Source organism: Mobula birostris, chromosome 5 (genome assembly GCF_030028105.1).
Source record: "Mobula birostris isolate sMobBir1 chromosome 5, sMobBir1.hap1, whole genome shotgun sequence".
NCBI classification, from domain to species: Eukaryota; Metazoa; Chordata; class Chondrichthyes; order Myliobatiformes; family Myliobatidae; genus Mobula; species Mobula birostris.
The window spans coordinates 36,968,571-36,996,379 of NC_092374.1; the positions used below are offsets into that span (position 1 = coordinate 36,968,571).

Genomic DNA, 27,809 nt, shown 5'->3' on the forward strand with positions numbered 1-27,809 from the left:
CAGTTTTGCTTTGCAAGTTAGAGTGACAGTGTGTGTCTGTTGGAATTCTGCGCATGCTGACAGAATCACTCAGACCAAATAAGGACTGCGTCATCGTTCTACAGATGTATGGTGGATAATATTCAGACTGGTTGCATCACAGCCTCCAGTGCATAGGATCATAAGAGGCTGCACTGAGTTGTAGATTCTGCCAGCTCCATTCTCCCCACAACTGAGGACCTCTTCAAGAGGTGGTATCCTTCACTAAGGACCCTCTCTATCTGGGACATGGCCTCTTCTCATTACTGCCATCAGGGAGGAGGTTCAGGAGCCTGAAGACCCACACTCAATGATACAGATACACCTTCTTCCTCTCCACCACCAGATTTTAGGACAGCCCATGAACCCTCTCTCATTATTCCTTTTGGCACTGTTTATTTGTTCAATTATAGTAATTTTATGCCTTTATAACTGTACTGCTGCACAAAACAATAAATTTCACATCACAATGCAGTGATAATCAACCTGATTTTGATTCTGATTCTCAGTCTTGTTTCTTTGTCTTATGACTGCCTGTGGGAAGATGAATCTCAGGGTAGTTTACTGCCTACATACTTTGATAATAAATGGATTTTGAATCTTTGAATCTCCACTACTGTATAATCGGAGTTGCATTCAATTTATTGATTTTGACCACTGACATTGACAAACAAGGCGTCCGTTTAAGTGAGGTTTTCTTCTGTTCTTTACGGCTGATGTCTTGCAGCCAGTTGCTCGTTTGTTTCTCAGATTCTACTTCCCATTTGTCCAGTTGACTGCCAGTTTACATTCATCAAGCAATGGGAATGTTTTCTGACAATCCTCAAGTCAGCTCTTCATTTAGTTATATTAAATATTTATAGTAGTAATGTAATATTGATACAGTTGTATTTATATTAATAATTAATAGATAATAACTTTGAAAGTGCAGAGAATGGAACGATTTGGACAATGTACAGACAGGGGGGATTAGATGTTGTTGTTGTGTACAACGTCATGGGCTGCAGGGCCTCTTCCATGCTGCTTTGGGAATATTCATTCAGTAATTGGACACACAAACCGTGGAAATCTATTGGTCGCTGAAGACAGATTTATCACATAAACAGATGTATTGACACTGGAACATAATTTTATCATTTTGATTATGTACCCTGTTCTTATATATGAGAACATGAACCAAGACTGCTTAACTGCTCTCCTAGAGTCCAACACTGCAAAACAGTTGGTGAGCAATCTGTATGGTTTCTCAACAATCATTAGGAATCCCTATTTTGCATTTTAAGAAGTAAAACATCATTCTAAGAAGGCTAGTTATTGTGATATGATGTGGTCAAGCTAAAGATCGGTTATGATAGGAGTATCTGTTTTTCTGGTTCTCGGTGAAGTAATGACACTTTCCCATGACTGGAATAAACTGAGATCACTGCATACCCCTTAAGTTATAATGCTTACAATTTAGGGGCTTTTTTAAGTTAGAAAAACTGTATGAGCCATTGTCTTTATGAATGACATGAAACTATGTATTTCAGATTACTTGGTATAAGGTCTGTTGTTAAGGTGTGACTGTAAAGAATGAGAGCGTGACCCAACATATTGAAAATTGTTCTTTCATAAGGGAGAGCAGCAGGGATTATTTGGGTCAATGAACGTTCTCCTTAATTTTTTTTACAGCTGCGCAGACCAACCATTTACACAGCCTGAACACTGCGACACTTAATTTTTTTGTAATATGCACATCAAACAAACACAAATCACAACTCACAACACAAATAAGCAATGTGAGGCAGTCAAAACAACAGACAGGCACAATAGCAAAAATAAAATGTTTTGATTAGATGGTATCAATGTTCAGTGAGCCAGCACTTTATTAACAGTGAACTACTGACTTCCATTCTGTGTTTATTGTTACAATTTTAACAGTGTTGTAACTTGAAACATCGACAATGTAAACATGTTAAAGCTCTGAAATGCTTCAAAGTAAAGGATGTGGATTATATTCATTTACACATAATTAATGGCAGGGTATTTCACAATTATATTAACATAGAGTTCAAAATTTTATTAGCATAACTTCAAAAGGATATTAACAATATATAAAAGAGAATTCCAGCTGCAAGCCAGCAAAGGGCCACGTACAAGGGAGCATTTTAGTTAGTCTGTGGCTATGCACCCGAGCAACTTAGAGGGAACAGTGGTGCCAAAGGAATTTGAGTAAATTTTATGAATAAGTGACTTAGCTTGTTGGGGAATTAATGTCTATGGATGTTATTTTTATGGAGTTTCAGAAGAAATTTCATAACTTACCTCAGAAGAGAGTGATGGCTTGAGTTGAACCTTTGGAAGTGAAAGGCGTGAAGGACTGGAAGTCACCTAACGTTCCTTATTTAAAGGGACAGGCAGAAGATCACCCATATCCATTCAACCAATCAGAATGCTAACAATCCCTTCCTTACTCCCGTCCACACCCCTCTCCTCACATTCCCCAATACCTTCCAATCCCTGCCCCCTCCAAACTTTAGTGGTTTGCCGGAAAGAAATCTGAGTTAATCTAAATTCTCAAGTAGGAATTTTGTGGTCAATGACTCGACACTTTTGCCACTGGGGATTAAATTGCTGAGACTTACCCTACTTGTGTTACGCTACTTGTGACTTAGAGTTACAGTACATGGAAGCAAGCCATTCAGCCCTGGACCTCCATGCTGGTTCATTGACACCTGTTTGTCTGCATGATTTCATGGTCAGGCAATTGGTCTTTAGCCTGCTGTGTCTGGCAATTAAAGAGTTCATCTCTGGAACGCATTCCAGGTAATTACCACTTTCTGGGCCATGAAGGTTCCCCCTCAGATCCCCTATAAATCTCTAATGCCTTACCCTTAATCAAAGTCCTCTCAGTTTAGTCACTTCTGATAGGGGAGGAAGTTCCTTGCAGTCTACTCTGTCTGTACTCCCCATAATTATATATACGTTAATCATGTACTCCCGTAATCTCATCTTTTCCAGGGAAAACCAACTTTAGTCTCACTGGTATCCTTATATCACTGAAACATACCATCCCAAGCAATATCTTGGTGAATCCACTCTGCACTCTCTCCTTCTCCTTGTGTATTTCTAATGAAGTCCTCTTAATCCTCAAGCCTTAGTATAAGATGTCCATAGCTATCCTGAAGCCTTTAATATCAATGGTGTCCATCTTAGCAACACAGTCTGTTCTCTGAATTTGACATTTGCAATTGTTGCATTACCATCAGATGGCACCAGAAGAGTGCTATGTTTCTTAAATCATTCCTTTCATAATAGTTTAAGAGAGATATATTTTTAGTATTCAATATAATGGCAAGTTCATACCTCTGACATTCCAATAAATGCAAGTGAATTTACATGCATTGGTGGACATGCAACTTACATTGCATTTATCTAGAACTGCTGGGTTTTCAGCAATATGTCTTAGGTTTTCAACCCAAAAACACTTACATTTACATCCTGTAAGATGTTATGGCTGCTAATTGGTTCTCCCAGATGTGGTCATCACTGGTAAGTCCATTCTTCAATTTGGCCTGGCTCAACTGCATTGCATCAGAAGATTCTGGTGCATTATGGCATTGTGGTGCATCTTCTAATAGTTTCACATAGCTTTCAGTCTTTATGTGATTATACAAAACATATCAATAATGCAGGTTTCTATACAGACTGCTTTGTTGAAGACCTATTTTGCCTGTCTGTTAATTGCAGTTAACCGCAGTGTCGTAATTCAAGTAAATAGTTAATCATTGTTGAATGACATGAGCAATGTTGCATGGCAGAACACAATACATCTCTGGGAAATAAATGTGGATGTGCAATCATGTATCTTTTGCATTCTCAAGAATGATGGAAGGGTTAGAACTGACTAGGTGTGTTATCTCTGGGGTTATCATGACTCCCTTGCATTGCACAGATGTCTACTTGGTGTAATTTAGAGTATGTTTCTGATAATATGAGATCAGTGAGGTAGATTTCATTCTGTTAACAATTATAAAGCTCAGACTTCACGCCTAATGTAGTAATGGTAGACTTTTACTTAACTGAAGCATTCCTGCTGACTTGTGGTGTATAGCTAGCCAGGAGCATAACAAATTGAGTGCCCTTAATTTTACTTGATCTGATCACTTGAATATTCATAACTCATCCTTGTAGTTTTAGTCTCGTGTTAGAGTAAAGGGGAACGTGGAAAATCTCTCCCAGATAAGCTTAAAGATTGTGCACATTGAAGATAATTAGCTTGAAATAGGATCATATGTTTTAATTGCCTCTATAAAAGCAGAAGTAGTTTTACAGGACTTAGTCAAGGTTGTTTTATGTTTATGAGGAGGAGGGACAGAAACAGAGAATTTGTTCTGGAAATGAGTGCAGAATAGATGCTGTTAGGCAATGAAGCACCAGAACAGTGCATTGACATGGAGTTGGAAAGGGCAGCTATTTATTTTGACATTTTTCCCTAAACAGCAGCACAATATTTGTGCAGATCAAATGTAATGATGTGTATAATATCTGGAAAACCTGGGAGAAGGTGCATTAGAAGGTGGCATACTTTATTAAATTGGCAAGTAAAGATAAATAGGCTGGCTTGACAATATCACAGATTGGACAGATGGCCCAACGTTGTATTCCATGAAGGCAATAAACATGTATCATATTTACCGTTTGTAATTGTTCACAGAAATATATACCTTTTTCAATATATCTTATGCACATTTGTGATGTGCATCTTTAAGATCAAAAGACAATTGAAAATGTTGCCATATTTGCACTTTCCAAAGGCACAATGACCTCTAAGTCACTGTAAAACAATCTAATTGCATGACATGCTCGGGTGTTAGGTAGGTTGTCTGTCATTGTGTAATTGTTCCTTACAATTTTCAGCATTCCAAGACTACTTAGCTACTTGTAAAAGTGAGTATCACTGAAACACAGGAACAGGAGTAATCATTTGGCCCTTTGAGACTAAGAAAAAGAATCTAACATTTATCTTGTATGTTTCATGACTTTTGGGTGTTCCAAAGCACTTTATACTCAATTAAGTATTTTTTGAGGTGTAATCATTGTTTGTGGTTAATTCCACATTCAATTAGACAATGTCCAATCTCAATCAGCTGCATTAATCTGGCTCCATTTGCCTTGACAATGACCTAATATAATTCTATTAACCTCAATCGTAAAACATACCCAAAGTCTAAATCATTGCTAATTTTCTATACAAAAAACAAGCTTCTTGTTTTCCTTCCTAAGTTACCTGAATCTAAAAAAAAACCCTTATTTTAAAATCCTTGTACTAGAGGAAGTGTTTTCTCTGTAATTACTCTATCAAATTCTTAATCATTGTGACTACACCCACCCAACCCCAGGGAATACAGTCTATGTTGCAACCCATCCTCTTAATTTAGCCTCAAACACAAAAACATTCCCATGAATTTGCTCTGTTGCTTTTCCAAGACCAATGTAACATTCCTGAGGTTTGCTACACAAAACTAAATGTAGTTTTACTAATGGGGTGCAACCAAGCTTAGAACAACAGGACCGGTTTGCTAGGGATTTCAGTCCCAGTTGCGAATACAGTACTAAAATGTCTCACATAATAGTGGATGTGATACATTTTAGTATTCTGTCTCTGCAAGGTAGCTGCACTTAAATGAACGGAACAGCATTTCAAGGCAGATACTAAAACACGGTTGCTGCTACTAATTGAGCTCATTGCTATTGTCCAGTAATGAACTCCGTGCAAAATTATTCTCTTTTGAATTGTAATCAATTTGAGATAACATTGAATTAGACTTTGTTGCTCAATTTTTGATAATATGGACTAGCCCTTAGTGGTTCTTCTGCATGTAGGCCTAAATCCTTATTGCCTCTCCATATTGTCCAGACACTCATCATTAAGGAAACGTCCTGTTTTGTCCCCTCACACTTCTGGTCTATTGTTTTACCCATTCATTGGGGTTATTAACTTTTATGTTATACCTTATACCTAATATCAATACAAGTTACCCTTAAAGTAGTAAGGAAAATGCTGTTATTTTGTGAGGACATTTGTGTTTCTCTAGATTTGAGATCTTGTGCATTTTTCTTTTGTCCTACCTTCGGCTTCTGTTACAAAGACTTTCATCTTCTTCAGCCATAAACTCCAGAATTACCTTCATTTACGCTCTTTGCTTATCTCTACTTTTCTCCTATAATCATAGAGTCACAGACTTTTACAGTATGGAGAGGGAACTTTGGCCCATTGCATCCCTGTCAACATTTCTGATTATCTACACTAATTCCAGTTGCCTGATTGCTTAATTATCTGATGCAGACTTTTGACTTGAAATGCTGTCAATTTTTTTTGCCCCATAAGTGCTGCTTGATCTGCTGAGTTGGCCCAGGAATTTGTTAAGCAAAGGTAACTAATAAATAGCACAAATTGAAGGAAATCTAGTACTATAGAAGATGAATGGAAAATTGCAGATAAAATAAGCAAAGTTTTTGAAACCCCTCTACATTAATGATACCTTTCTTGCACTGGAAAGTGTAAACATTACTGTTATGGAAGAAGAAAGAAGAAACCACATAATTATTATGTTTTTTTTAAGTTTAAGGGGCCTTCAATAGAACCTATTCACAAGGATGATTCCAGGAATGAAAGGGTTCTCATATGAGGAATGTTTGATGGCTTTGGGTCTTGTTCTCGCTTTCGAATGTTGAAAGGCCTAGATAGTAGACGTGGGAAGGATGTTTCCTATCGTAGGTTGTATTGGTTGTTAACACAAATGACACATTTCACAGTACAGTATTGTGCAAAAGTCTTAGGTACATATATACAGCTAGTGTGCCTAAGAGTTTTGCATAGTACTGTAGTAATTTTATGTATTGCACTGTACTACTGCAAAAAAAAAATCCTGACATATGTGAGTGATGATAAACCTGATTCTGATAAGGGTGTGTAATGTGGACTGAGAGTGTGGTGGGGGCAGGGAGAGGGGATTCATGGTTGGGAAAAGGAGAAGGGAGAGGGGAGGGAGCAGGAAGCATCAGAGAGACATCTTGTGATGATCAATAAACCAATAGTTTGGAATTAAATAACCTTGCCTGGTGTCTCAGGATCTCCTTTCCTGCCACCCGTCCCACACCTTTCCCACAGTGCTCCACACTCACCATTTCCAACATCCTTTACAAATTCGTCCTCTGCTCCACGTTGAAAATACAATACAGCGTAAAAGCCCTAGATATCTATCTATCTATATATATCTGCCTAAGACTTGTGCACAGTAATGTATAATTCAATGCACCTGTGATAAATGAAGTAATCTGAATCTGAGAACAGCATCAACTGCCTGCTGCCTATTAGATTGAGGATGCATCTTCAGAAGTTTTCTGATGACTCTGCTATAGTTGGATGCATCAGCAAGGGAGATGAGGCTGAGTACAGGGCTATGGTAAGAAACTTTGTCACATGGTGTGAGCAGAATTATCTGCAGCTTAATGTGAAAAAGACTAAGGAGCTGGTAGTAGACCTGAGGAGGGCTAAGGCACCGGTGACCCCTGTTTCCATCCAGGGGGTCAGTGTGGACATGGTGGAGGATTGCAAATACCTGGGAATACAAATTGACAATAAACTGGACTGGTCAAAGAACACTGAGGCTGTCTACAAGAAGGGTCAGAGCCGTCTCTATTTCCTGAGGAGACTGAGGTCCTTTAACATCTGCCGGACGATGCTGAGGATGTTCTACGAGTCTGTGGTGGCCAGTGCTATCATGTTTGCTGTTGTGTGCTGGGCCAGCAGGCTGAGGGTAGCAGACACCAACAGAATCAACGAACTCATTCGTAAGGCCAGTGATGTTGTGGGGATGGAACTGGACTCTCCACGGCGGTGTCTGAAAAGAGGATGCTGTCCAAGTTGCACGCCATCTTGGACAATGTCTCCCATCCACTACATAATGGACTGGTTGGGCACAGGAGTACATTCAGCCAGAGACTCATTCCACCGAGATGCAACACAGAGCGTCATAGGAAGTCATTCCTGCCTGTGGCCATCAAACTTTACAACTCCTCCCTTGGAGGGTCAGACACCCTGAGTCAATAGGCTGGTCCTGGACTTATTTCCTGGCATAATTTACATATTACTATTTAATTATTTATGGTGCAACTGTAACGAAAACCAATTTCCTTCAGGATCAATAAAGTATGACTATGACTATGACAAACAATTTTCTTTTGAAATGGCCTGTTATTGGTCATCTGAGATACTTACTTTTCTGAGGAATTGGTCACTACTAAAATAAAAACTGAGTGCTTATAAATGAAAAGATAAGATGGCTTATATCTGGCCTAACTAGAATGCATGCAATATAGGTTTGAAGTCAAAATATGGATAAGATATGATTAAATATCAATCATGCTCAAATATATTCTGGGGTTGATGTACCTCTTCAATAAATACAAACTTCATGCAGTTTATGGCAGTTGTCCTTTAATAGTGAGTTCTCAGTCCAACACACTTGTCAGATTTAAAGCAAACAGGTGCCTTCAAATCCCATGAGCATCTTTTCAGCTAGAATTGAGGCATCAACCTGAAATTCCTTTTAACCGAATTGAGCCATCCAAAAGTCATACCACTCTGTTTTTTAATCTACCCATTGTAATATTTGCTGTTGATTTTAATTTTGTTGGACGTTTCATCACTTTCATTCTCTTTGAGGCTTTCTTATAACTTACAGTCTGGCTTTCTAGTTTTACATGCACATGTCAGCCTTTTCATTTGATAATGTATTTTACTTAATTCATTCTCCTATTTGGTTAACTACACAATTGCACACCAAGGCAGAAAGCTTTGTGGTGAAGTATACAGCAGTAAAGGCAGATTATTTTCAAAACAATCATTGATTCTGTGTATCATGTAACACTTATTTAAAATAATCCTTCTCTCTTTGTTAAAAAAGGATTTGAAGTTTTCAAGTCTCAACTGCACTGGAATGCAGGCACAATAATAATCTACCGACATTTGCAGCCTGATCCTTTGTGAATGAACAATGAATGCATTCAGATTTTGCAATCTAGTTTGTGCTTTTTAGGAAAATTCCTGTATCCTGAGCTGTGCAGTTGGTGCAAGTGCCAATGAAACTGAAGAAGCAGCTACTCATGTATATTCACGTACAGTAGGTGCTTCAGACAAATAATTAAAATGAAAGAGAAAATACTTGCCAATTGGTGCTTTTATATTTGAATTCCATGTGTTTAATACTAACTTCCTGGCTTTGGGAAATGTGTTAGATTGGACCATTTATGGGTATTCAGAGAAACTCATTACAATTACTCATTACTTCTTCATTCTCTTTCTCCCAGTCTCAATTACTGAACCTAAATGGGCTTCAGTGCTGCTGATTGAGAACCTCCCTGCAATATTCACTCTCCTCTTGATGGTTAAAAGGTGTAACTACTGCTGTTGAATCCACTAAAACTCCTTGGTTGTCCACGTAGGACTTGACAATAAAATGATTTGCACGGTTATTTGGAGATGACTGAGGAGCCTTCTTTCCCAAACTAGGCCCACTTCTATTATTCTAACAAGTAGGAAGACTGGATATTGGGTTATCAAGCAGTCCTTAAAATAATACAGATCTTTTTCATTCTGTTTGCCACTTAGTTCAGAACTTCAGATTCAGATTCATTTATTTGTCACATGTATATCAAACCATACAGCAAACTGCTCTGTTGTGATAACAACCAACACACCCAACGTAGCATGCCCACAATGCTTGCAGAACAATACAGAACACAACAACTGCAAAACAAGACCCTTTCCTCCCTCTCACTCATTTGCCTGGGTTGGTCATTCAGCATCCCCGGTGCTCTCCTGGCAGGGAGCTTGACAATTTAAGAGTCGAGTAAGGTGGTTGGAAAATTGTAGCAGCACTGCAGAAGAGCAACCTCAGAAGGAGCTGCCAGTATGGTGTTGGGGGTAATAAGGCAGGAGTGAAGATGAGGGAAAAATTACAGTGTTAAAGTCCCTACAAATTGGTGTATCAAATCTAGAGTATTAGTTACTGAGACAGGAGAAACCAATGGTACAAGGGTACTTCTCCAGTCCTGATGAAGGGTCTCAGCCAGAAAAGTTGGTCATTTATTCCCCTGCTGAGTATCTCTGGCACTTTGTATGTGTCACTTCTGCATCTGATTTTTTCCTCCTCAGTTACAGAGTAGAAAATCACATAATTGCAGCATAACTAGTTGACTCCTCAGCTAGGCACCGTTTATGTGTGAACAAAGGGTAATAAACCATTCAAGCATCACAAATGAGCTGATCTTGTCCTCTGACACACACTTTCACTGGAAGTTGCAAGATGATGATCAGAAATGGAAGCTCAGATTTTTTTCCTTCCCTCAGAAAGGGGCATTTTGGAGTTTTTACTGTGGCACTTTTTTTTTGTTTGTTTTCCCACTGAAGGCACACTGTACAAGCTTAATGCTCAGCTTGTTTCTTAATGGTAAAATGGATACAAGTTTCTTAGTTTTAAAATTACCTCAGCAGACATACTTACAAAAGTTATTTTCTTCTCTGCACAAAATTAGATTCCATTTTCTATGAGTCTAATCCTTCCTGAGATCTGTGCCTCAGGAGATACAGTATGTGTCAGACCATTTCTAGACTGCAGTTCCAAAGGCATTAAGCCAAACAAGGCACAAGACCATCCACATTCAACTAATTATAAAATCCTCTAAGGACGTCATTTACAAATATATACTCAGTGGCCACTTTATTAGGTGCACCTGTACATCTGCTCATATTGCAAATATCTAATCAGCCAATCATGTGACAGCAACCAACTGCATAGAAGCATGCAGATGTGATCAAGAGGTATGGTTGTTCAGATCAGACGTTAGACTGGGGAAGAAAGTGATCTAAGTTACTTTGTGGAATGATTGTTGGTGCCAGATGGAGTGGTTTGAGCATCTCAGGAGCTGCCCATCTCCTGGGATTTCCACACATGACAGTCTCTAAAGTTCACAGAAAATAATGCAAACAATAGAGTAAAATATCCAGTGAGTGGCAGTCTATGGGCGGAATGCCTTGTTGAGAGGTCAGAAGAGAATGGCCAGACTGGTTCAAGCTCTCAGGAACTCAAACACCACACGTTCCAACAGTGGTGTGCAGAAGATGGGCTACAACAGCAGAAGCCCATGATGCACTCAGTGAAACCTTATTAGGTACAGGTGGTATCTAATAATGTGGCCAATGAGTATATTATTTTAATCTTAAAGAAATATTTGGAGCTGTTCAGTAATTGTTACATACCAGGGCAGAGGTAGCATTTTCATAGACATAATTGAAACTGAAGTGTGGTCTGAAACTGAAAGGCAAGAGAGGGTTGAAAGAAAAAAAATGTTTACCTTAACACAATGGAAGAAATTAAAACACGTCCTGGGTGGTTTGCTGCTTTTAATGGCAGAGATCTTATTAATGTTACAATTTAGGGCTGACCAAGGCAACTTTTTAACATTGCCTTCATATTATAATATCCTCAGATCTTAAATGTCTGTTAATTGCTGAACATGATGTAGTTTTACAGCCTTTTAGTGAGCTCTGAACCAGATTATATGTGGTTGTGTGTTTACGATTTCTTCCACACATCTGGCAATTGCATGCAAGTGCCAGCATTCAGTTTACTGCAGAGTGACTGAAGTTTGATGGCAGGACCACTGAAATCAAAATGCAAGTGTGATGCTGGAAAAATATGATGTGTTTTAAGTAAATAATTAGAAAAAAATAAAAAACACATAATTAAAAGTATTAACCAAGAACAAATTGAAACCAATGTCTTGAATATTATTTACACAAAAAAAAATCAAATTAGCTAATTCCTGCCCAATTGAGTCTACTCTCAAGTCTTTCAGTGATGGATGGTGTTATCAACTCTGCTAGCAAACAACATTTACTTGACAATAGTATGTTCATTGTTGCCCAGTTTTTGTTTTGCCAAGACCATTTGGCTCCTGGCCTGATCACAACCTTGGTCCAAATGAGAACCAAAGATCAGATTGAGAGTGGTTTTCATCAAGGCAATATTAGATCAAATGTGGCAAGCCCCAAGGAGTTAAAGTAAAAATAATGTCAATGGGCATCAAGTGGAAAACAGTTCACTGCTATGAGTTATACCTTATGCAAAGGCAGATGGATGTTGTTTTTGGAAGTCAATCAACGCAGACCCAGGGAATTATTGCAGTGTGGTATCTTGAGCTGGTTCATTAGTGGTTCCAGGATAAGGACCGAAGTGGATATGTTTATCAATGATTACATTATGTTCAATTTCATTTGGAGCTCCTCAAAAAAAACATTTGCATGCCTACATGTGGCAAGACCTAGGCAACATTAAGCATGGGTTCATAAATGGCAGTTTCATGCCACAAGGGTGTCAGCCAATGAATTCATAACAAGACTGGTTAATGATTTAATTTTAACATTCAAAGGCTAAGTGGCGAATGGAAAGGAGAATCTGCATTGATCAGCAAGTCAGGTGACCCAGCTGCATGCACACAATGACTGCAAGAGCAGGTCAAAGGCTGGAAGACATCTGGCATGTGATTCAACCTCCTGACATTCGAAGGCTTTTTCATCATCTACTTACTGGGCTCTTTAGAATGGAATACTTCCCACTTGCCTGTATTAGTGCTGCTCCAAAACCTCTCACAAATTTTAACACTATACAGGATAAAATAATTTTCTTAATTGGTACTTCATCAATCACCTAAATCACTGGACAACAGAGGGTGTAGTGTGCACCTTTTATGAAGTGCACTATAGTTACCCATTCAGGTTTCTTGAATAGAACCTGCCAAATCTATGGACACCACCACCAATTAGATGAAAAACTCCTGAATGTTCCTCTCCTATTTTGAATATATATATTTTGAATGTATACATTTCAACATTTGACATATCCTTCTGCACACCACTGGTGTAATGCATGGTTATTTGAGTTACTCTTGCCTTCTTGTTAACTTGAACTAGTCTGGTGATTCTCCTCTGAACTCTCTCATTAGTAATGCATTTTCACCCAAAGGCTGCTGCTCACTGGATTTTATTTTTTGTTTTTCACACCATTCTCTGTAAACTCTAGAGGTTGTTGAAAATCCCAAGAGATCTGCAGCTTCTGAGATACTCAAACCACTCTCTCAGGTACCAGCAACCATTCCAAGGTCAGAGTCACTTCGATCATACTCCTTCCCCATTCTGATGTTTGGTCTGAACAGCAAATTAACCTCTTGATCATATCTGCAGGTTTTAATGCATTGTGTTGCTGCCATATGATTGGCTGATTAGATATTTTCAGTAACGAGCAGGTGAGCAGATGTACTTAATAGAGTAGCCATCAGATGTACGTTTTGCTCTTCATTATTGCTGGATCTAAAACCTGAAACTCCCTTCCTGGCAGCCTAGTGGGAATATTTGCATTGGAAGAACCTCCAGCAATTCAAGATTGTACCTCATCACTGCCTTCTCAAGGGTGATTACAGATGGGCAAAACATGCTGGCCTTGCTACCAGTGCCAAGATCTGAAAAAATATAAATGTCGATCTTATTTACTTTTTAATACAAATAGACATCTATTACAGAATGTATTCAAAAGCTTGTCTTGAAGATCATAATAGTAGAAGAAGACAGCTGTGGATGCCAAGTCATTGGATATTTCAAAGCTGTGATTGATGGGTTCTTGATTAGCAAGGGTGTCAAAGGTTACAGGGAGAAGGCAGGAAAATGCAGTTCCGGGGGATAATAAATTAACCCTGATGGAATGGCAGAGCAAACTTGATGAGCTGAATGAATGGCCTAATTCTGCATCTATGCCTAATGGTACAAGGACCAATGAGAAGAAAGTTTCTAATATTTGGTGTAGCAAAATCATAAAATAATTGAAAAAGAAAATAGTTTAGATTTCCCGCAAATATATTCCTTCCTTTGTGATCCTGTTTTCAGGTTATTATACAGCTACTTCACGATTAACGAAAACACTATTTCAAATTTTTTCTACTTAGAACATTGTCGTTTTTATTTATTTTAATACCATAGAGCAAAAGTGCTCTTCCTTCCATATGGCTCAAGTTTAATCTTTTTATTCATGACATCACTGATATTTATTTGGCAATTGTTTTTATACACAGTCCCACATTTTTGAATTTACACTGTACATACAGTCATTCTACATTTGACATGCCCTTTCACAAGTTTGGACACAGCTTATGATATTTATGATTAACACACTGTCGTCCCAGTGCGCTGAAATCCCATTGACTCATTGCAGCGTACAGGCAATGTGCATCTCAGTTTTTGGATAACATTAACAGGGAAAAAAATTAGAGAGTCGTACACAATCAGCTGACACACAATAGCAAGCATATAGAGTTGTTGATTGGGGGTGTTTCTGTCTTTTTTCCCAAAACTTTACTATGGATAGATGTGGAGATTTAAATGTCAGGGACATCGCCAACATTAAGAACAGGAGAGTCAAATACAGCATTTTTAAAATTGTTATTCATGAGCCCCTTACATCATCTACTTTGTTTCTGTCCTGTCCTGTACCTATTTAAATATAATTTAAGTAGGTTATATTTAAGTTCTTGTTTTTCTTAAATATTACATCATGAGAAAGAATACAAGGATTATGCATGTTGCAACCTCATCCATCATCGACCATAAAATAGAACAACATTTGTCAGCTTCAGTCAAGGTTAAACTAAATCTTTGCAGAGCAAGGCTATTGCTGGAGGCAATAACCAACTTGATCTCTAAGTTACCAGACATTATCTTTTAAAATGTTCATAAATTCTTTTCAATGTAATCTGTTGTACCTACTCTAAAAGACTAAATTTTATGTCATATCACCGTGGCATCATGTCTGTAAAAGGGTGTAAAGACAAACTTTACAATAACATGAAAAAGTATATATCCTTAGTACTGAAAAAAAACTTGAACTGAATCTTGGAGAACTCCACTTTTGGGAACATTCAAAACAATTTCATTGATAATATATAAAAATATTGACATATCTTTCTGTTTCAATTCTTCAGCTGTTTCATCCTTAGAGGACACTCCCTCAAATGCGCTGGTACATCTAGCAAAGGCCTGATAAGACTGATCATCTATTTTTGTATTCCTCTTCAAGTTTTGAATTCAATTGTACCATCACTGGATGGTGATGGATGAAATTTCTTTAAAGGGTGGGGGTGGATTCTATTTCTTCCAAGTATTAAATTTAATGGCACAATCTATGTAGTAACTATCAATGGACTATTATCTATTCCTAATAGAGCTTTGTTGATGTGCTTAAATTCAATCTCTCAAAGTATAGGAAACAGAATATATATTATTTTGATAAAACTTTGCTCTTTACATCTTCGGTTATCATTTGCATCAGAATTTGTAACAAATTTTTGTTAATCACATCTCATAATCTCCACAGCAAAGATGCACAATTAGTCTGTTTTGTTCTGTTTATGTTAATATTTCCATTACAACATATACCCTTATTACTAAAGTGTTGATAGACACAAGTCATTTCATCAATGTACAAAAGTTGCCATCCATTTTATCAGCAAATGCACCCCAGATACCATGCAAGCAATTGCATGTAAAGTGACTGTGCTGAACTACTTACATCAAACATTAAATTGGTTTTACAGAGACATTCTGATTAACAAGTTTTTTTGTTAGAGCTACAGACATGTTTTCTCCATCCTGTTGCATTTGTAGAAAATGTCCTAATAAGACTATGGGAGTATTGCATGGTTCTATCTATATATACAAGATTTGGCATAAAGCCTGCATAGGCAATACCAAGAACTCCCAAAGGATTTTTCACTTATCCGATTAGATAGTATTTGATTTAAGTTATAAGAATCTAAAGAGGTTACATACAATTTATGAAGAGTTTGCCTCATGGATATTTAGTAGAGTATGCATCATGTGTTAGAATCCATAGGAGCCGATAACAGAGTGTTATGAATTTGTACACTACAATCATTTCATTGTTGATTTATTAGGCTATAGTCATCCTAAAGAGCTTTATCTCCCTGGCCTACTAAATTCTGACGATGGCCCTGGCAAGGATAGAGTAAAGTTCACAGATGTCGAGAAACAACTAGAATGAGTTTTCACATTTATATACTAGATCTACAAACACTTACACATTTTTAAAACACTAAGACACTAGAAAGATACAGACAAAAGAACTCCAGTTTTTACACAGAGGCAGGAAAATATAGTACAATGCAGAATAATATTTGCAATAATTGTCAAATTTCTCAGAAGACAACTCCTCATCCCATAAGACCTTAACCTGGTAATACGAATGAAGGTTCACATATTTAATGGAAATACAGTATTTATATTGAACCTTCTGGATATGGTGGTCAGAATGAGAATAGAATATGCAAATCATAAGTGAGAATTCCAAATTTGGATGTTGTGTCATTTCTTGGATCATTCCTATTTTGTCAAACAGCTTTGATCTATTTCAGCTCCTTAAATGTTTAGGCTGGAACTGTGACATAGTTATTAAGAAATTACATCCCAAATACAAGAAATAGAATTCATATCCTGCAGAAGTATGTTTACAAGAAAGTGAATCTTTAGCAAAAGGTCTGAAAGACATTCAAATAGACATACCATTTAGTAAGAGGAAGAATTAGGGGAAAGTACTTTTTAAAATTCTATTTAATCTTAAATATATATTTAATAAATGATGGGAAAAATGACAGCAGGTAGTTAGCTTGACAGTGAATTTGCTATAAAAATTATTGAACTGCAAAATATTGTCTACGTAGAGAAATTTTTTTGCGAGTTGAGTGTATTTTATGACATGGGAAATTAGCCAATTAATTGCCATGTTTATTTTGTCCACTGGAGGTCAGACTCAAGCAGATGTCTGCCTCAAACTGATCCCAGTTGGTTTTGCGAAACAGACTATGAAGTCACATCAATACTTGTATGCATCTTTGCAAAGTTGTTCCACTGAAGCCTCAACAGGCTCAGCAAAATGTATTTATGTAACTACCAGTTACTTTCCCCTTGATTCCCATTTTCAAATAACAGTAGTGAACTGTAGATAAATCCAACATCAATTTCCAATCAAAGCATGAGATGCACATCCAGACCAGGTTAACATATTATGGAGAAGAAGAGCGGAAAGACAAGAAGTATGCTTTTCATTGGAAGAATCTTTGCAAACTGTTTACGTGGATCCAAGTTAGAGAAACCGAATATTCTGAAAACCAATCATTTTCAAGAATAATACCCACTTCTGCGTGGCTAGTAATATTTTGCTGTTGTGTTGCCATATGTTGCTGAATGCTTTTAGTTCTCAGGAACCTTTAGTTGCATTCCCCCGCTGAGAGCTATATTCATCAGAATTCTGCTGATAGCTTGCATCAACAATTTTCTGTCAATGATCTTGCGGTTTAAATAAAGGACTGGGTTAATAGGCAGTTCTTGCAACCTCACTGAGATGGAAAAGAGGTGATATTAGATCAGTAACCTTTCTCAGCTCAATCAGATTCTTTGTCATGAAAAAGGAGAAAAGGAACAATTGTGTAAACACTCAGCATGACATGAAAAATCTGTGGAAAGATTAACAAAAGTTAACATTTCAAATAAAGACCTTTCGATGGAATGTTCAAATTTCCACCCAAAATCAAACTTCCAGCCAAAAAAATTAACTGGTCCTGTCAATTAATTTCTCTTTGGAAGTGCTTTCTGAGAAGCACCTAGATGTGCTTTTTCTATTCTGTTAAGTGTTCCGATGCAGGGTCTTTGACCTGAAACAAACTCTTTCCACACCTGCTTGACCTACTGAGTGTGTACAATATGCCTGTTTGTATTTCAGATTTCCAACGCCTGCAGTTTAAAAAAAAATTAGTCACTTAAAAAAGAGAACGCTTGATAGGCAGCTGATATGATAATAGAAATCAGCCTGTTGTATTGTGCAGAAAAATAATCAACAATAGGGAAATTTAGTCCTGCCCTGGAAACTGGTGTTATCATTACAATGGCATGAACAATGTACACGTAGTGGGTTGGAGTGATCCCCATTTGCCAATTTTGCTAACGAAAAATCAGACTGTTTTAACTTCACATTTAATTCTCATAAAGCAATAGTGTGCAAGGAAAAATTTACAGCAATATTGCATCAAAGGAGAAAGTCCAAACCTGACAACCAAGTTCACTATGGCTAATAGATGACATAATTTGACAAGTGCAATACTATGATCAGATATTTCCTCATAGTTGCTTCTGCACTTTCTGTCATACTTAAAAGCCAGGAGAGGAGTGCAGGAGTTGCTCTGAGGAAATCCCTAGCCTATTTTTGACTATTCACTACAAGACCAAGCTCTGAAGGAAATAGATGCGAAATACATGTTGGGACCATTGTGAAATTGTACTAATAGTTATGCATTCATATTCAGCTCTGAATTTACAAACTCAGTTGAAATATTTTATATATACTTCAAACTACAAGAGGCACACTGCATATTTTACAGACGAACATGAGGTCAAAGGCCATTTAGGTTTCAAATGACACTCTATAGGGTTTTAGTTGCATAATCAATTCTTTTCAACTGTTCTAATTAATATTTTGATTTTAGAAAATAATTAAGGAAGATATCTAAGGTAATAATAAGTGCACGTTTAAATTTGCTTCCATTGGCTTCAATGGAATTAGTTTTCCATTGACCAAAGATAAATTTCTAAATAATTCATTTCATGTAAGAAAAGAATGCGCAATACGATTCTTTTGCATACAGAAAGATATGCAAAATGATGTAATTATTTTAATGTCTGTATATTCTTCACTTAAAATTACTTACAGTGCAGTTACAGTTTAAATTTTTCTGGGATTGCATAATATGGTACTGGCAATTGTACAGCAACCATCTTATTCTAATTACTCATAAATCTAAAATAACTTACTTTAATCAAAATGTTTGATGTTCTGTATTACTGTTAATAAATATGTCTGGATATGGGAAATATGTAATTAGAGCATGGAAATGGAAATATACTGTACAAGTCAACAGCTTTCATTTCTTTGGGACACTGCTTACAATTGGCAACATGCTCATTCAAAATCACCACAATACTGAAATCTACAGCCGTGAGATGATATGCAGTCTCGAATGATATAACATTAGCAGGAAGGTTTGCTGATGGTGATTGAACTCTGCATTCCCATCATAAGCCCCTCTATTCCTATCTAAATAAAACATTGTCCATTGAAAACATAATTAAAAATACAACTTACTGATTTAATGAACATCAAAGGAATGGAATTATTTTACATTATAAGTCTATAAACACCTTGATGAACTATGTGTCCTCGTTTGCCATGAGCATTATCTCATAATTTTACTAAAATGACAGATTTGATAATTTATTGTGACAGAAGACTTTCAATTGGCTTAGTTCGATAAAAAGGAGGATAAATCGGAAAAGTGGTTACATACCAGCTAAATAACCCCCAACCCCCACCGTCAGACTAATGTTTCTGTTCCTTGTTGGTCCCTCAGCCATTCAAACAATCATGCTGCAGCCTTATTTAACATGTAACGTTAAGTAGAAATTAGTTTAGCCTAGAAAGCAAAATATGAATAGGATGGAATGTCATGGGAAAGCAAAGAGGAAGTACTGGTGTGTAACAGGTTGTTTGTCTAATCAACAGATCTTGTTATCCAAACATTTCACTTGACCACTGCCATTGGGCACCAAACAAAATCCAGTGGATGGCTTTACCTAATCACATGAGCACCTGGTTCCTTGTGTCAGGGAGCCAGAGCCCCACGAGGCCTCCACAGACTAGCACAGTGGATGCCAACAGAATCGGGATTGATTTGGTTATACCGACCAAGGAACCAAAAATTAAATTTCCAAGTACAGTTGCGGCTTTGCAGAGGGCATTCAAGAATCCAAATCCTGTGGCTCTGTTTAAAAGAAATAAAAAGAGTATTATTTTCAATTAAATATATTCACAAGAGCTGAAGCAGAAATTAATTTACTGTAAGTACATATATAGAAGTTATTCTGGGTCACTCAAAGTTACATTTTTATTTAAAGGAAAGGTTAAAGTTAAAAGACCATAATTAATTTAGTCTCCATAAAGATGACTGTTGATCAAATGATGAGACTTTGGCTGCCCCTATTCAGACAACACGTGAGTTCTCCATCTTGTTATTAGTTGTTTACATATTACGTGGCACGGAAGCAGACCGCGTAGACCAACTGTTCCAGTCTGGTGTAGGCAATTAACATTTTTTTTTAAATTTTATGGTCTGGTGCATTCTAAGGAGTTAGTGGACAGTGTGACTGGCCACTTGCCTGACACCAAAAGCAAAAAACCTGGATCATTTTGATGGCTAAGCTTCACTTAAAATTCAAGTACAATTGCATGCTGGTTAACGGTGGGAATGTTGGTTGGGTCTATGGAAAGCAAAGGTTCCCAAACTGGCATCCACAGATGGAAGGAGTCCGTGGCATAAAAAAAAATTTGGAAACACTTGACTTAAAGTAGCTCAATCCTCTTAAAGTAATTTAAATCTTTAATAAGTCTAATAATTTTCCATGTTATTTTCTGTGACACTTTTCTTGAAAGACCTCTGCAGTACAGCAGTGAATGCTTTTATGAAGCACAAGAGGATCTGGATATAGCAGGGAAGGATTCTTTGTCTGCATTAAGCAATGTACTAATCACCGTGAGATAAATGGAGCTGAATTTGAGAAACAGTGTGCAACTGCCACTATGTAGGTAGTAATGCAATTCAATATGAGTAATTTAATACTTCACTTCGACAGCAAAATGGGACTCATGTCTAACAATCACTTTTACTCGTGGTGATATCTGGTCCGTCTATTTCCTGCCACTTTGCACACAACCTTACTCAATGGACAGCATAAGTACTTCCCCCTGAAACTCCAAAGGTTTCTCTTCTAACTAACCGGGTAGCATACTCTTCATCAATCTTGCCTCACAAGAGGCAAATGACATTTAGCTTCTTGTTGGTAACAATGAGAAAACCCTGGCAACTGGTTTCGTGTTTGTCCTACTCCCATACAGGAGAAGGCTACATAGCATCCACGCCAGTACCACCAGATCCAAAAACAATTACTTTCCACAAGTAGTAAGACTAATCAACACCTCCACTCACTAACCCACCCCTCTACACCCTCCACCATCACTACATTATCGTTTCCTCTCAGAGTCACCTTATGTACAAACACTATAGTTCCAGGCGTCACTTTATGTACACATATCAAAGTACAGGCTATCTTATGTATTTACATGCATAGTTATTATTTTTCATTATTGTGTTCTTTATCTTATTGTGTTTTTTTTTGTGCAGCATTGGATCTGGAGTAACAATTATTTTGATCTACTTTACATCTGTGTACTGGAGATGCCACTGAACAATCTTGAATCTTGAATGTTGAGGTCACCACCTTACACATTACCATCTTCCCAGCATGCTGAGAACTGGCATGCCATATGACACATCTGCACAATCCTTTGCAAGAGTGATGACAAATTCCCGTGTCTTCCCAGGGAAAGCTGACTCACAATGAAAGACACGAGGGCACAAAGGTGAGATTTCCAGGAAATGTATGAGTTCTCTCACAGATGAAAGGGGAAGCCTGGGTCAGGCAGTTGGAGGAACATCAGGGATTTGGAACGGATGAGGCTGGAGGCCAGTTACAGTTGGGTGTCTCCCTTTCATGAGTACTCTCTCATCTTATGAGAATCAGCATGCAGGTAAGAGCAGTCACCTACAGCTGGAATGTTGCATAATCAGGTGCAACCACAGAACCTTCCTGTTATGTGACTATTGGATTTCTTTTTCGTACTTAGTGGATTTAGCTCTGGTGTAAAACTGATGGGGCAGGACCACACTTAGTATGAGGTAAGATTCTAATCACTAGAGTGTTTCCAACTTGATATCAATTAAAGTCAAAGTAAATTTATCATCAAAGCATGTGATGTCACCATGTGCTACCTAGAGTTTCATTTTCTTCCAGGCATTTACTGGAAACTAAAGAAATACAATAGAATTTATGAAAAACTGCACGTAAACGAAGTCTGACAAATAACCAATGTGCAAAAGAAGACAAATAGTGCAAATAAAAATAATAATGCCAAGAACATGAATTGTAGAGTCCTCAGAAGTGAATCAGTTCAGGTTGTGGTGAGTGAAGTTATCCACTAAGGTTCAGGAGCCTGATGGTTGTAGGATAATGACTGAAGCTGGAGGCATGGGACCTAAGGCTTCTGTACCTCCTGCCCAATGGTGATAACGAGAAGAGAGCACGGCCTGGATGGAGGGTGTCCTTGATGATGGATGTTGTTTACTTGTGGCTGCACTCTATGGGGAGGGGGCTTTGCCTGTGATGGACTGGGCTATGTCTACAATTTTCTGTAGACTTGACTTGTAGTGATGTGGTTTTTAACCAAAGCTGCACAAGTGATGGGGCCCTCTGTGCTGCTTCATTGAATACAAGACTCGGCCAACTGCAACAAAGTTAGTTAAGGAGTTCTTGCTGAGGCAGGCATTCATTCCAGATTCCCAGGGCACAAACATGATGTTTTCTTTCTTCAATCAATATTTTACACTTCAGTTCTTCGGAGCTGACTTTGATCAAGGACCAGGGCTCTATGATGCCATATTTGGGTATATGCTACCTTGCTCTTCCTCTCAGTCTGCCTACTCACAGGCTACAAACCCCAGCACCTCTTTATCAAACTGAAGGCTGTGAACTCGAACCAATGTGGGAGACGACTGTCTTATCCATCCACTGCCGGATCTGGCCTGACCAGCAACAGGTCCTCTTTGTGTTTGCTAAATCTGGTCACTAGGCCAGGATTATTTTGGATTGTGTAGCTAACACCTAGCTTCTTTACACCATGACAAAATCTGCTTAAACCTACTGTCACCTTGTCAAATTCAACAAAGGTGGAGCAAATCAAGAACCACCTTGTCACGAAGAGCATCTGATCAGCTGCCAAGCCTGCTTAGTCCCCTCCCCCTAACAGAGCAGGAATGATTCCTACGGTTCTTCTAGCCCCACCCTAAATCTTCATCTGCTCTCTCCCTTATTCTCCCTCAGGCATTCTGGTCCATGAACCCTTGGCCCAGCTCCATCAATCATATTTCCATTTTACTCATGAATGCCCAATTACTTTCTCAGGCCTCCACGTCTTATGGCATTGGTAACTGTACTTTCTAATCAGCCATATTTTCCTCCCTTTTAAACCAGACTCCATCAGCTCAATAAAAAGATAACGATTGCCCTTTGAATTTCCAAATTTTCATTCCAAAGTTTTATTCAAACTCCCTGAATCTGCAGCGAATTCATGTCCATCCTACCAGGTACCCTTGTCTAAGCCCCTTCATTCAGGATTCCCTCTCCTCCAACAACACCTAAACAGTTTTGATCAAAATTGTTCTGTGGTTTTAACGAAGGTGATCCTTCCTTTTTTATCCTTCTCAACTTGCCAGCAGTTTTGCTACAGTTGACTACATTAAGCTCCTAAAAGAACTTTACACATTCAGCTCATTGAAAACTCTTCAGTTCATAGCCGTCCATTTGTAGTCAGTAAGGCAGCAGCAATGGTTTCTCTTCCACCCTATCTCTTTGGAGCTGCCCAATGATTCATCCTCATTCTCTTCCTATTTTTCATCCACATGCTGCCCCTCTACAACATCCTCAGCACAGTGTCAGATCTTCTACTGACATCCAGTGACACCAGCTTCCCAACCACTACAATGACTCCAAACTGGCAGAAGCTTTGTGTTTGGGAACAAAGGATTCCATCTTCTTCAAATATCGTGTTGGAACCAGCACCACTGCTTTTCACTGGAAGGTATTCTCCAGCTGTGGGACAACCACTCGGTAATTAAGTTTAATTGGCTGACAAAATATCATGAGAGGAGCCTCACTTGAAGTTGTATAAGTATTGGTTGATCACTTTGGTGCAGATTATATGAACAGATTAAAAGCCAGCGGGATTAAAATAGAAGCAGATGCACCCAAAGTAGTTATGCATTTACAGATTGTACCTCCCCTTCTAGTCCACTCTAAAATGCCATTGGGTGAGATTAATGGGTGAAAAACATTCCCATTCCACTTTCATCAAAATTTAGAGTGACAGAATTGATTGCATCTGTCCACTGAAGCTATCTCTTTGAGAGATTCATCCATTTAAGAACTGCCACAGAATTTGCTTCCATCACAGTTTCAGACACAGCATATTATAGATTAATCAGAAGCAGCTTGTGGAAAAATTTACAGCTGGTTTTCAGAGTGAGATTCCATATACATCAATGTGATAACGAGCAGGTGGCCTGATAGCTTTTCAGTACCCGATGACCCGAGTTCAATTCCTACCGCTGTTTGTAAAGAGTGTGCACGTTTTCCCTGTGACAATGTGGATTTCCTCCGGGTGCTCAGGTTTCCGCCCACAGTCCAAAGACCTACCAGTTGGTAGGTTACTTGGTCATTGTAAATTGTCCCGAAATTAGGCTAGAGTTAAATCAGGTATTGATGGTGCAGCTTGAAGGGTCAGAAGGGCCTACTCTGCACCTTATCTCAATAAATAAAATAAAGAATACATAAGTAGTGGGAGTTCAGTAACTCCCTTACTGTTTAAAACAGCAGTAAGAGAGCTTTAACATTCGCACGAGTGTGGAAGGAGTTCTTAGTGTACTTCTCATTCAAAGACAGCTCCTACAACCCTCTGTTCTGTACTGGAGTGACAGCCAGCATTTTGCACACAAAATTGCTGCTGTAGGACTTAAAATCCCAGCCTTCTGAATTGGTAACAAGTTCAGCAATTGGTGGAATATATGGGACACAACCTTTGAATGCACCAGAAGCAAAGGGCTTTTATGCAGATCTTTTCTCCTCGGTGATATGGATGTTAGATATGAAAACAAAGCCGCATTTATGCAAAAAGACGCTTGAAACAGCAATGTAATTAAATTAAATCTTGTACCCTGAATGAGCTTTACATTGTGAATGTGATTTTGGTGAACTGATATTAATTCCATTATGGGGAGTGGCTATTATTTTAACAGCATTTTCGCACAGAAGTATAATGATAAGGCATAATGGTAAAATCAGATTAACAATCACAATGGTGCTGTTCATGGGACAAAATGATCAAAAGCTTCAGATGGTGTTATTTCCACAAAGTCCAGCTGCTTTTCAGCAGGTTCAGGTCACCTAAATGCCAAGGCCCATGATTCACTAACCCACATCCTATTTTGAAAGGTGCTGAATCTCAGGGAATGACGTGTTTGCAAAAACAAAATAGGTTGTAAGCCCACCTCCTGTCAGTTGGCAGAAGTTCTACAGTGATCACATCGAGAGAGTTCCATGCTGAAATGGTCAGTCCATTGTACAGGCACAGCATTCCTATCATCATGGCCTCACTGGTCCCAAACCACAGGAAAAAGCAGCTGATCCCAGACAGGACCATCGAACCACCTGCAGAGGTTGATGAGGTAGTAAGGATCAATGACAGAAAATGCAGAAATATATAAATCAACATAAAACAGAGTAACTTGCAAGGCTGGAAATAATTTTAATGGGAACAATGATAATTCACAATCCTGCCTAAACGTGAAAAAGTAAAATACCATCTATGCTACACCTTTCAAGACGTCAATGGTCCTAAAATGTATTATAGCCAATGAAGCACTCATAGTCACTGTATTTATGTAGGAAACATGGAACCCAATTAACAAACAGATTATGTCCCCCAAATTATAATGATGCATGAAAGATTAATGCTGGCCAGAACACTGGAAGTAACTTCTTCACTCTTTTTCAAAACCGTATCCATTCAGTAGGTCAGTGGTCCTCAACCACCGGGCCGCAAAGCATGTGCTACCGGGCCGTGAGGAAACGATATGAGTCAGCTGCACCTTTTCTCATTCCCTGTCACACACTGTTGAACTTGAACATGGGGTTGCCAACTGTCCCGTAATAGCCGGGATATCCCGTATATTGGGCTAAATTGGTTTGTCCCATACAGGACCGCCCTTGTCCCATATTTCCCCCACTAAGGTAAAGCGTTCCTATGAAACCTTTCGTGCCGAAATGGCATGAAGCGAAGAAGCAATTACCATTAATTTATATGGGAAAAATTTTTGAGTGTTCCCAGACCTGAAAAATAACTTAACAGATCATACCAAATAACACATAAAACCGAAAATAATTAACACTAACATATAGTAAAAGCAGGAATGATATGATAAAAACACAGCCTATATAAAGTAGAAATCATATATGTACAGTGTAGTCGGGAAGATTAAGCCAAAACCGATTTGTGGGGGGACAAAAATCGGCATGTACGCGCATGCGCACACAGGTGCCCGCACAAGGCTTCATGGTCATGGTGGTCTTTCCTGGGGTAAACGCAAGTGTCCCGGGATTTGACTGTTACTTTTGTCCCTTATTTGGGAGTGAGAAATTTGGCAACCCTAACTGTAAAAAACATGTTGAGGTGAGTTTAACCCTACTTGAACACCACCACCACGCCCCCACCCCCCCACCCCCCACCGTTCGGCCGGTCCGCAAGAATATTGTCAATATTAAACCAGTCCGCGGTGCAAAAAAGGTTGGGGACCCCTGCACTAGGTAGGATAAACAGGTTCCAATCTGAAAGTCAACACCGTCGGCAGTACAGTGTTCCTGTGGGACTGCATTGCAGTGTTAAGATGCAATTTGTGACCATCTCTGGTGAGAGATATGGATGAATAATTTTCTTATAATAGATATGAATTTGCTGCCAATAGTTGAGAACAGGTGAGAAAAAAGTACTTATTTCATACTGCAAGCTAATGAGATGTTACTTTAATGAAACACAGCCTAAAATGAGCATAATATCCACATTATTTTACATCACGTCATTCTCCCGCACTTGTGATCTCTAAATTTACTCTTTGCTGATAAGCAATAGTGCACTATTCGCAATGTTTCTGCTACAGGTATCTGAGAGTCTGCATGAGCAGCTTGAGGTGTCCCATTTTGATATTCCTACTACCTCATCCAGCCCTTACCATCCACCCCGGCACTTCGACTAGAGATCTACAAGGCCCTTATTGTTGGCTTTCCAAAGAGGCACATTGATCTTTGCTGAACATATAGAGCCCAATAAGTGAAAAGTATAAAGGTGGTTAAGTCCCCGGGGTCTGATGGAATATATGCAGGAATAATGAGCAAAGCAAGTGAGGATATTGTTGGGGCTTTCACAAAGATCTTTGTATCTTCACTAACAAAAGGCTGGGTCCCAGAGGACTAGAGAGTAGCAAACCTTATGCCTTTGTTCAAGAAGGGATACAAGGATAATCTATGTAATTATAGACCAGAAAGCCTGACGTCAATGGTAGGGAAGCTACTGAAGAGGATACTGAGGGATAAGATTTATGCACATAGGCCTGTTTAGGGAAAGTCCATAAGACCATAACACATAGGAGCAGAATTAGGCCATTCAGCCCACTGCGTCTGCTCTGCCATTCTATCATGGTTGATTCCAGATCCCACTCAACACCATACACCTGCCTTCTCGTCATATCCTTTGATGCCTTGACCGATCAGGAAATTATCAATTTCTGCCTTAAATATACCCACGCACTTGGCCCCCACCTCGCTTTGTGGCCAGAGCATTCCACAAATTCACTACTCTCTGGCTAAAAAAAATCCTCCTTGCCTCTGTTCTAAAAGGACACCCCTCAGTTTT

General features: G+C 38.5%; 1 protein-coding gene across 4 annotated transcripts in view; it reads right to left on the reverse strand.

Annotated features, from left to right (window-relative positions):
• Nucleotides 1–19,814: 19,814 nt before the first annotated feature.
• The window catches only part of sv2ca (synaptic vesicle glycoprotein 2Ca), a 162,125-nt gene continuing 154,130 nt past the window's right edge, over nt 19,815–27,809 (reverse strand). For all 4 annotated transcript variants that reach the window (XM_072257163.1, XM_072257161.1, XM_072257160.1 and 1 more), the window contains 2 exons: nt 25,393–25,552; nt 19,815–19,998 (listed from right to left, as the gene is read on the reverse strand). In XM_072257163.1, coding sequence (XP_072113264.1) covers nt 19,815–19,998; nt 25,393–25,552 — 344 coding nt within the window. The remainder of the gene's footprint in view (nt 19,999–25,392; nt 25,553–27,809) is intronic.